The following is an 11,658-nucleotide window of genomic DNA, read 5'->3' as shown; positions in this document are numbered from 1 at the left end:
TGTTTAGTCCAAGCAGGTTGGAAATCTGCAGTTTCATTTTTTCTATAATTACCTTTTTTAACTTTAAATGGTTAAAGCATAGAAAACTATTCAGACAGCAGAGTCACCACTTCAGAAGAGGAAGTGACCGCTGTCGCAACTCGAGGCCCATCTCCTCTCAGACGTACTGTTCACTGAACATGACAAGAGATACAGAACAATGGCTGAACAGTGGTGTATAGGTAATAATAATAATAATAATAAAATGTAACATAATAGAAGAACAAATTATACGCACTTTGATATGAGTGGGAATGTGAGTCAAGCAAATATAAAGTTAATAATCTCACTGGTGCACTTCATGGTTTAAACTTCTTAGTAAATAAGATTTCAGATATTACAAACTTCAAAAGCAGAGAGTTTAGTGTGAAAACATTTTTCATCATTAAATAAAAAACATTTATTGAAAGTCTAATACAGCAAAGGACGGAGCAGATATAAAGGAATAGACGTCATAATGAGGAAGTAAGAGCTGAGTAGCCACAGAAAGAGCATCGTGTTTACAGAAAGCCACTTTACACATCCATCTGTTGATATCTGAAACAGGAAACTGTTACTTTCTGACTGACTCATATTCCTGTACGCCCTGCACACACGAATACTTTATTCTAGCTGTTAATAAACGAATGTACAAAGTTTTTAAAACCTAACATATGGTGACCGCCAACATGATTGTGGTGGAAAGTTAGAGATGACGTGACAGGAAAAGGTTTGACAAGATTAACCCGACTTGTTAGCCCATCTGTAGGCAAACAATTAGATTTTACTCCCTTTTCAATCTGGTTGGAGATTAGTTGCTAAGCAGAGAGTCATCAATACTTCTGATCTCACAGGTAAAGATTTAGAAATTAGGGTTTTATACTAAATAAATCGCTTATTAACCCTTAAATCGACAGGTGTATTTACATACGGATCACTTGTAATTGACTTGTAACTGCTGGACAGCAAAGATTATATTGTATAATATTACTATATTGATTATATTAACAACATTTTAATGTGACCATTGCTCAAATCCTTTTTTCCTCCAACTGCGGATAAGGAAGAAAAATAAAATATACTGTAAAATTTAACTGCTTTTAAATTTTTAAATCAATAGAAATTCCAAAGTTATAACTTTTATAGGACATTCAACAAATGCACAGAGCGTAAATAAGCATATTTAGCATTTTATACACCTTTGAATTAAGAGCTGTTGAAATGTAAGGACGACACCCCCACCTGGTGGTGGAGAATAATTATTACATACTATGAAATTCAAAGAAACGAATCAAGAAATTGCTCAAAAATTTCAGGAATTCATTAAAAATTTCAGCGTTTTGATCCATTTTCAAAATTTTCTTGGGCAAAATTAATGCACATTGAGAGTAAATAAAGCTTATTTAATATTAAAATTGTTCATCATTGAATCGGGAGATGTTAAAATTTAAGGATGACACCCCCATCTGGTGGTGGAGTATAATAATTACTTTGTATGAAATTAAAAAATTATTACATAAGCTCTAAGAAATTAAATGTTGTAAATTTCCGAAAATCATAGAAATTTTTGAAGTATTTTAAAAGATGTTCAGGTACAAATTTAAACAAAGCACAATGAGCCTAAATAAAACGTACTATTTTAAAACTGTACAGTTATAAATTAAAAGCTGCTAAAATGCTTTAAGAACTACACCCCCATCTGGTGGTCAAGAATAATAGTTACACTGTAAAAAATAAATGAGGTGCAAATTCTGATTTGTTCCAAATACTTAGAAGGAAGAACATATTAAGGCATATATGCTCTAAATTTTACAAACAGTAACAATAAGATACTTATAGAAACGACAAAGTTCTAAAAATAAATTATGATATTTAATGCACATTGAGAGTAAATAATGCATATTTATTTAAATTGTACATGTATAAATGTGTTTTAAGGAGAAACCGTGCAAAAAGTATCTTATTTTAATAAGTTCATGCTCTTATGGGTATAGATTTTATTTACTGTAGACTGTTATTTATTTTACCGGATTACTATTTTATCACGCTGGAACCATTAAACAACCTAAAGCTTAAATTACTTCTTTCCCAGCTGAATCTTATGAAAAAGCTTTCTGCAGCCATCAGCTGAATATTTGATGGCTGCAAAATAACTGCAAGTCCTGATTTATGTTTGTTGATTTCCTGCTAAGCCAGTGGAGTAAAGCCAGTTTTATTCTGCAGCTTGGAAAATGTCTTCAGAGAGAATTTCTGATGTGATTCTTATGTTGCGAAGCTCATCAGACATGAAGACAACAGAATGAAATGAAATGATTATTTGTTGAAGAACAAAACTTTACAAAAAACAGTATAATAATTCATAAAGACGAAACTCAAAGGGAAAAAAATCATGTCAGGCAGCTAGAGGTAAATAAACTGGGGATGAAACAGAGAAGTTAGAAAAGAGGAGATTCTATCAGCAGGGGAGCCTGATGGATAGATGAGCAACAGGTGTGCTAATTAGCTGATAACATGTTTAACCTCTTTAAATCCACCCCACAACCCTTCCCCCGTTTTCCCCATACTGCCCCACCAGACTAGCGGCAGCAGCAATTAGCAAACACCTGGTGGAACTGCGTCTCTGCTGAGCTTAGTATAAAAACTACAACGCTCCTTAGAACAGTTGTAAACGGCACCAATGGAGAAGCGATGTTATGATGACGTACTGAAGTGCTGGACAGAGTGAAAGTTCTTAAAGAGACAGATGACAGATGTGAAGTGATAACTTTTAAGTTGTTTTTTATATGGATTGTATTTTCCGCATTATAAGGCACCTAAAAACCTTCAATTTCCTCAAAAGCCGACAGTGCGCCTTATAATCCGGTGCACCTTATACATGGACCAATATTGAGCCACAACAGGTCTAGCAACTACATTAAGCAGCCGCCGACTTCATTTTAACCCGTAGAAGAAGAAGCGCACGGTTGCATGCTGGGTAGTTGTCAGAACGCTGGTTGGTAATCTATTAATAAAGTTTGACTGACCTATCTACCTACCAACCTGATCATGAGGTCGTCTGCAGGTCATGTAGCACCATGTTCTCCACCAACATGCTGTGCGCGAACGGAGAACAGTGACCATCGTCCGGCCGCCCCGGCTCAGGAAGGCTCTCCTTGCCGACCGAAGTCGGACTGTTTTGTTGACATTCCCTTTAGTGCAGCTCCATCTAGTGGATGCATAATGTAACTCCAGCCTCTCCTGTAGTGTCTATTCTATGCACCTTTCAATGCAGTGCACCTTATAGTGTGGAAAATACGGTCCAGCATTTCCATGGTAACTTGTTTGTGCTATGAAATGACACAATGTGCCTGGAAACTACATGATGCATGTAGCATAAACCAGCCTGACGACCGAAGGCCGCAACACGGAGCAGATCTCAGGCTGAGCAGTGGGTGACACTGTGACCAATCTGTGACTGATCACAATAGGAAACGGAAACAAGAACACCTCTGCACTTAAAACTAAAAATAATATTTCATATATCCTTCCGGCTTGAACAGGTAGAATAAAAAGTAGCTTTTCAGTTTCATAGAAATTTGAAACCTTCTGTGGGAAAAATAATTTATCTTTATCTCATATTTCAATGACATTAAAGCCTGTTTTGTCTTGCTGATTTTTGTAACCACACTAATAACATTTTATTTCCTGTTTTATTTGCACACAGTGGAAAACCTGCGGCTGCTGCTGGTACCGAGTTTCGAAACTAACACTTAGTTAACCCCCTCTGCATCTAGCAGCTGACTAAACGCCTCGAATGCAGCTGGACATTAAACTGATCAAAATAAAACAAAATAAAATGACAAAAAAACAACAAAGATAGCACTTAAACATACCCTAAAAACTATTAGATAAATAATTACAGTGAAAATGTCAGACTTTTGTTTTAAAACATGAAATAAATGTTCATTATTGTGTCAGAGGCGAGTGTGAAGCACAAAGTGTGAACTGTGAGGAAGTGACGCCTCACCAACCACACGGCACGTTTCCATCTTCCTGATGAAGCCATTTTAACATCTGACCACGACAACAGAGCAGAGAACAATGACTCGATTCGGGTCGATTATTGGACCTTTATTGATGATTCTGTTCCATTTTCCAGGTAGGAATCACTTTGATTGGCTACAGTACTCCTGTCTGATGTGTTTGCAATTCTTGAAAGTTTTTATTCTGAATATTTTTCACCACCAGAGGGGCAACCTTCATCCTTCTTCACCGTCCAAGCAGGTGACAAAATAACTTTGCCTTGTGAAAATCTGAGAAAAGATCAGAAAACCTGTGACAGGACGACGTGGACGTACAGAAACTTTATGCAGGAAGGAACCATTTTTGAAAATGGGCAGATGAACAAAGATGCAACAACTAAATCCGGCAGACTGAGTTTAACAGCGAACTGCTCTCTGGTTATAAAGACGATCACACTTCAGGATGCTGGACTTTACACCTGCAAACAAAACCTGCTAGCAAGTCAAGATTTACAAGACTCTCTGGTTGATGTGTCTGTCATTAGAGGTGAGTGTTTTTATATAAGATATGCTTGTTACATCAACATAAAGAGCAATAATAACTTGGACATATTCTCTCTTTTCCTCTCTATTGTGACTCTTTTGCAGTGAGTGAACAGGAGTTTCATGGTGACGTCAGCTTGCGCTGCTCTGTACAGGAACATAACTACTGCACTCACACAGTGGAGTGGGTGTATGACCAGAAAATGCCCTCAGGTGTGGAGGTGTTATCATATTCCTGCAGGGCCACTGTGACATTTACAGCATCTCTCTTCAATCAGAAGTCAAATATTTATGAGTTACTGAAATGCAAAGTGACGAGTAAAACCACTGGAGAGGTTCAGCTGTTCAGCTTCAGGCCTCAGTCCGATGAGGAGGAGGAAGATGCAACAACAACAACAAACACACCAACTTTACTGACCACAAGAAAACCAACAGTCGCTATAGCAACAACATCCATCAGCAGGAAGTGGACGAGTCTCAGAGGCAAAGCAACAGACAACAGGAAGTATTCAAAGCAACAAGGTGACATATTTGATATATCTTCTTTAAATGAATGTATTCATTCTGTTCTGATGGGATCTTTTTTTATTATTTCAGATTTCATCTATTTTTTAAGATGCATCATTGTGACTGTGTGTTTGGCAGCTCTCCTAATATTGGTTGTTGCAGTCAACATGTGGGCAAAAACTAAAGGTAAGAAAATTCACACGTTACGTTTTTATACTTCCATCCATCCAATGTCTGTGTGCGTCTTTTTTATTTAAATAAAATCCATCTGTTTTGGGTCTACAGTCATTAAAAATACAACAATGTTGTAAACGCATCGTGCATATTTGGTAAAGCAGAAAACAAAATTTTTGCTCTAAAATAATGAATTTCATGGCTGTAGCTGGTGTGGTGGATCAGACCCTGATATACAACTGAGTATCAATATTTCTGATAACATGTGATATATGCCTCTAAGTTTGATTTTTATGCCGGAAACTGAACATTATTCTCTTTTCTGATTATACTTCAGAATGCAGAACACAGCTGGAACAAGTGAGTCATGCAATTAATAGTAATTTATTTATAGAAAATGTTGCCTAGTTTGTGTTGAAATAGTACAAATTGTGCTGTTTTGTTTCAAAGAAACCAAACAAAGAAGATGACGACAAAGTGACGTATGAAAACAATAAAGAGGCCTCATCATAACTCCCTTTAAGATTCGGACCGACTGCTGAAGTTCCTCACTGAAGCCAGCAGTGAAAAACAACGTATTCAGACGAGCGTTTCCACCGCCGGTTGGATTCTCACTGGGAATGTGGAGTTAAACCCAAAACCCTAAAGCTGCATCATAATTGTGCAACAACAACTGTGGAGTCCTACTATGTCTCATGATTGTTGACCCCAAATCAATGGACTGCACTGTGATGGCAGGAGCTGCACCTCAACCAATTCAATTCAATTCAATACAAAATACTTTTTTAATCCCAAAGGGAAATTAAATGTTGGTGTTACTCATTAATTCTAAATTTTCTCTGAGTTTTGAAGATGGTGATGGTGGGAAACATCTCCTACGTTTATCCTGAGCCTCTAACTGAACCGAGCCGAGGAATGGTCTGGTACGGATCGGTTGTATGGCTGCAGCCGACCCAACAAAAGTAAAATACCGAACCACAGCGACCTGAACGCTCTGGCCTTCCTCATTCAGTTCCTTCAGACTAGCGGCAGCAGCATTTAGCAAACACTTGGTGGAGCTGTGGATCTGAGGAGCTCATCATACAAACTACTTATCCATTCAATGCTTCTGTCGGATGTAAAAAGGCATAAAAGAAAGACATCGCAGTGACAACATGCTGAAGAGTGTCGGAAAGAGTCGGAACTTCTTAAAGAGACAGAGGCCCAATTTCAAGGTGTCAAATTGGGAAGCCAAATTTATTTTAAGTTATGTTTGATGATGTATATAACATTTTTATAAAAGCCGAATGTAGCGTAGTTATTGACTGTGCAATAAACGACACTATGTGCCTGGAAAATAAATAATACTGCCCCTTTTACCTTTACTACTATCTGCCAAGTAAATGATCTCCTGAAACAACCCGGTGCATGTTGTCTGGAAAACAGGCATATTGAACAGTGTGATCCGACGCACTGAAAGTGTGAAATGACAGCTGATTGTTTCCACCACTGTGGAGGATGTTAGAGCTTAAATTAAAACTGAAGAATCCACCAGATCTGATGTTTACTTCTGTTCCCATCGTTTCAGAAACGGAGATGCTGACAGAAACCAACAAACTGCTCACCACAAATAAACAGCAGGTTATATTCCATGACGTCAAACCGCCTAACAACACTATTTATTAATACACCCACACGTCAAATACCCGACTTTAAATTTGTTCAAAGAAGCCAATGACCTAAGAATGAACTGTCCTCAGTTTGAACTCATCAAAAAATGACTTTTACGAATCTATTTTGTTGAATGTTGTTAATTGTGAAAAGACTACAGAGATCAAGGAGTCGACATCCCACAGTGTGATGTTGTTGTTTAAGCAACAAAATAAACAATTAATTCAATTTAACTAAAAAAAAGTTAATATGAACTAAATTAACAAAAAAAAAGCAGTATTGTTGAAAAATGATTATTTTTCCTGAATCAGCAGAGGGCGCTGTAGCACTTCAGAGTGGAAACATCTTAACTCTAAATACACCAAGAATACTTCAGATGAACTTTCAGAATTACAATTATCTGTTTTGTTCTGCAATAAACCTTAAAGAAGTAGAAAACAAACGAAAAAGCGGGACGGGATTAAGAGAAAAACTAATTTGTGAGACAGAGTGAAGTCATGATGAGCAGGTGACGCCTCACTAACCACAGATTCTCATATTTCACCTCTTACCTCTTTAGACTCTCAGTCGTTTCTGACAGGAGAGACAGAGAGGAGCGATGATCACTGCCAGAGAGACACAAACATCTGTATTTCTAACGCTGATGCTTTACTTAACAGGTAAGCAATTTAAAAATCAAAACAACAGAAATGATGTAAAGCTGCCTCTAAATATGATTTGTTAATTAGTTATTTTTTGTGACTTGGCAGAAACTGAATTTTTAAGCACAGATGTTGAAAATGATCCTCACAGTAACAGGAAGCAGCAGAGTGATTTTTTTTTCTTCCTCTCAGCTGCAGCAGCTGGACAGGATCTGTTCCTGACAGGCAGAGTTGGTGATGAAGTCACTTTGCCTTGTGGAAATGTGATCTGCACCAGAAATCAATGTGACAGCATCACCTGGATGTTCAGTGATAAAAGATCAATAACACTGTTTGAAAAAGGGCAGATCTGTGAAGCTGCAGCAGCAAAATCAGACAGACTGACGGTTACATCAGGCTGTTCTCTGGTTCTGAAGAACGTCTCAGTGGAGGATGTCGGGCTTTACACCTACAGACGGTTTATAAACGGACAGCAAGAATCAAACGACGTCAATATTTATCTGTCCGTTATTCACAGTAAGTATTTACGTTGTCATTTTTACTACAACAGCCTAAAATATAAGCACAAAAATGATAAAAGTACTTTTTCTTCTTTTTCTACGTTTGTCTCTGACGTCTGTTTTCATCAGTGGTTCAACAGAAACGGAGAGATAAACTCATCCTAACCTGCTCTGTGGTGGAGTATATCGACTGCAGACACACAGTGGAGTGGCTGAATGACGGTGGAGAGGAAATGTTGTCAGACGTGGAGGAACCAGATCAGTCCTGCTCTGACACTGTGACGATTCCAGCATCTGACAGAAACTGGAATCTAAATTCATCTGAAAACTTAAAGTGTAAAGTTACACATAAATACACTCACAACGTGCAGCTGGTCACCTACAGGAGTCAGTCATCTGGGAAAACAGGTCAGAAACGATAAAACGATAATTTAAGGATCTGGATTGAAGCAAACAGTTCTGTTATAGTTAATCTAACACTGAAAGATAAGAAATGTATTTACTTTTTCTTCAGATAAAGAGTCAGCAGCTAAAATGACCACAACACAACCAGACAGCATAATAACAGCCACAACAGAAGAATCAAACAAATGGACGTCTAGGGCAATTAATTCATCCACAAATGTCAATTTGTCAAAAACTCCAGGTAGAAACTGAATCGTTTGAAGCCCAGAGCCTGAATGTTTTATCCTTTATGCTGATCAATTATTGTATCTATAATAATTCTTCCATCAGGATGGGTTTGGTCGCTCGTTATCCGTCCTCTGTGTTTGGCAGCGATGATAGGAACTGTTGTGGCGATAATCAGATGGACGAGAACTGAAGGTGAAAACTTAATTTCTTAATTCGTCTTGATGTAAATGTTTGATTGAAAAGAACAAAAACTAAATAAATAATCAAGTCAAGAGAGTTATTTAAAATGTTCCTGTTTGTTAGAAAACAGAGAAATGAGGTTTTGACAGCTAAAAACTGAACCTAAATGTTTTTCTCCTTTTCAGGAAAAGAAGAAGAAAGTGAAATGAGTGAATGATTAAATCCTTACATTGTTATTTTTCATCCATTTCTGGTGAAAAAAAGGAAAATGTGTCACAGAGGTCGATTTCTTTTTGTCATTTTTCGAGATGAGAAATACGAGAGAACATGCCATTCAAGTAAAGCTGATTATTATTGATCTTTAGGACAAAAATAACCTAAACAATCACTCCTTTAAATGTTGTCTCATTCAGAATAACGTTTAAAAAATACGGCTGTGACAGACGAGGCTCCGTTCAGCAAGTAGGAAGAAAAGAAACCAAATAATCTACAAAGTTTACAGAGAAGAGCGACACATTTCTCAATTAAATTAAAGCTTTTAACAGTAAAGTAATAAAATCACCCAGATGTAAGTAGGAGGAAGGTGAAACTAGATACATTGGAAAACAAACCTTCAGCAGGTCAGCTGATCACTGAACAAGAAGTTGGGTACAGCWGTGAGGAAAAACAAGTAACTGAGGTAAATGTGCAAAATAAGTTTATGTGAGACATGATTTGTTACATTTCGGTTCATTTTAATCATATTTGTCTGTATTTTTGCTGTATTGTGTGAGATTCCTGGYTTGACACAAATCACTGTGAATATTTCTGCTACCGTCGGTCCAGACGGGCTCTACTGTAATATCAGTGAATAGGTAGCATTAGATATTGTTTAATAAGTCAAATAAATAATTTTCTGCTTGAAGAAGAAACATGAAAACAGCTTTAATCCARATAAATCTAAATAGAAACAGAGGATCAGTTTGAACCATCGCTGCTCACTGKAGCCCTCTAGTGGAGACAAGCATGAAGACTCATAGTGTATGTGATACATTGTTTTATTAATTAAATATAACTTGTTTTGTTAAATATTCTTAAATAAAATTGAAGGTTTATGCGCCACATCTGTAGATGTTTTATTGTATCTTTAAACTCTTATAGTTTCACACTTTGAGAAGAAAATGGCTGCTGAGTTTCAACAACGTCAGACATGTGGAAGATTAAATCCTAAAAAAAGAATCACCAGAGCAAACCAGGTGCTGCTAATGTTGAGACACTTAGATCAGCTCTGAAACTAACACCTCATCAACAACATCCTGCACCTCATGATGTTTAATGTCAAATTCATCCTGATGTGTGGCAGAAAAAACGTAGTTTTATTCATAGCTTCGGCKGCTTAGTGAAACTAACACCTCGCTGACCACAGATGAAGTCRGAGTTGTTTTTAAGATATATTAGTTTGTATGGAAAAAACACAAAGCTGGACAACAAAGCTTGGAAATATAATCCAAGTGATGACTGCAGTCATTAGTTTTTTTGTTGTTTTTTTGCAGAGATTAAAAAACCCCAAAAAGAACAAACAAAGTTCAGACGGACAGAGAGTGAAGTCATGATGAGCAGGTGACGCCTCACTAACCACAGATCCTCATATTTCCCCTCTTACTTCTTTAGACTCTCAGTCGTTTCTGAGAGTCAAGAGAGACGGAGAGGAGCGATGATCACTGCTAGAGAGACACAAACATCTGTATTTCTAACGCTGATGCTTTACTTAAGAGGTAGGAACATTATAAGCAATTTTTAAAGTAATTTAAAACTGTTTTAATAAGAACTAAATCTAAAAATAGCTCCTTAACTGTAAGAGCTGCCATGTTTATTGTGACTTGGCAGCTGGTGAATTTTTATGAGTGTTTATTTAGTTAGTTATTTAGTTGTTTTCTGTGTGCAGACTGATGATCTCAGACCAAAGAGACCAGAGAACAGAAGATTKATTTTATTATTTTCCTGTTTTTCTCTCAGCAGCAGCAGCTGGTCAGGTTCTGTACTCAGCAGTCAGAGTTGGTGATAAAGTGACTTTGCCTTGTGGTGATGTGATCTATAGTAGTGATCACTGTCAGAGCGTCACCTGGATGTTCAGTAATAACAGAAGATCAATAACACTGTTTGAAAAAGGACAGATACGTGAAGCTGCAGCAGCWAAATCAGACAGACTGAAGGTTAAACCAAACTGTTCTCTGGTTATGAAGAACGTCTCAGTGGAGGATGCTGGTCAGTACGTCTGCAGACCGTTTATAAACGGACAGCAAGGACCAGACTTTTACATGATTCTGTCTGTTGTTCACAGTGAGTATTTCCATTATGTTTTTCAGAACAAAATGTCAAACCACAAACTAAAACATTASAAGAAAATGATAAAGCTATTTTTGTCTTTTCAGTGGTTAAATGGAAACAGAAGGATAGAATCATCCTAACCTGCTCTGTGACGGACTTTAACCGCTGCAGACACACAGTGGAGTGGCTGAATGACGGTRGAGAGGAAATGTTGTCAGACACGGAGGAACCAGATCAGTCCTGCTCTGATACTGTAACGATTCCAGCATCTGACAGAAACTGGAAGGTAAAATCTCCTGAAGTGTTAAAGTGTAAMGTTACAAATATTCACACTAACAAAGAGCAGCTGTTTGACTTCAGGATTCAGTCCTCTGGTRGAAACACAGGTGAGAATATTTTCATRAACTCAGTTTGAAAACAATAATTTAACAATATGAAGTTACATTATGACACTGAATTGTTTCCTTTTCTGTTTTTATTGTATTTTCTCTGATAAAAATTCAA

The 11,658-nt window shown here is 37.2% G+C and overlaps 3 protein-coding genes across 3 annotated transcripts in view; all 3 read left to right on the top strand.

The window, feature by feature from the left end:
* Positions 1-4,084: 4,084 nt before the first annotated feature.
* On the top strand, positions 4,085-6,462 carry LOC103457303 (uncharacterized). Its single transcript, XM_008397344.2, has 6 exons — positions 4,085-4,156; positions 4,246-4,566; positions 4,668-5,084; positions 5,160-5,255; positions 5,581-5,603; positions 5,694-6,462. The coding sequence occupies exons 1-6, from the start codon at positions 4,099-4,101 to the stop codon at positions 5,754-5,756; spliced, it is 978 nt and encodes a 325-aa protein (XP_008395566.2). The 5' UTR covers positions 4,085-4,098; the 3' UTR covers positions 5,757-6,462.
* Positions 6,463-6,467: 5 nt separating this feature from the next.
* LOC103457216 (uncharacterized) lies at positions 6,468-9,948 on the top strand. Its single transcript, XM_008397182.2, has 7 exons — positions 6,468-6,863; positions 7,453-7,552; positions 7,727-8,050; positions 8,164-8,442; positions 8,549-8,680; positions 8,770-8,859; positions 9,033-9,948. The coding sequence occupies exons 2-7, from the start codon at positions 7,492-7,494 to the stop codon at positions 9,062-9,064; spliced, it is 918 nt and encodes a 305-aa protein (XP_008395404.1). The 5' UTR covers positions 6,468-6,863; positions 7,453-7,491; the 3' UTR covers positions 9,065-9,948.
* A 381-nt stretch (positions 9,949-10,329) lies between these two features.
* LOC103457305 (uncharacterized) overlaps positions 10,330-11,658 on the top strand; it is a 2,712-nt gene continuing 1,383 nt past the window's right edge. The window contains exons 1-3 of the mRNA XM_008397346.2: positions 10,330-10,601; positions 10,843-11,166; positions 11,259-11,540. Of these exons, the coding sequence (XP_008395568.1) occupies positions 10,541-10,601; positions 10,843-11,166; positions 11,259-11,540 (667 nt within the window). The 5' untranslated portion in view covers positions 10,330-10,540. The remainder of the gene's footprint in view (positions 10,602-10,842; positions 11,167-11,258; positions 11,541-11,658) is intronic.

Source organism: Poecilia reticulata, linkage group LG21 (assembly GCF_000633615.1).
Source record: "Poecilia reticulata strain Guanapo linkage group LG21, Guppy_female_1.0+MT, whole genome shotgun sequence".
Classification (NCBI taxonomy): Eukaryota; Metazoa; Chordata; class Actinopteri; order Cyprinodontiformes; family Poeciliidae; genus Poecilia; species Poecilia reticulata.
The sequence above is the reverse complement of the archived record's forward strand: the minus strand, read 5'-3'. Positions and strand labels throughout refer to the sequence as shown.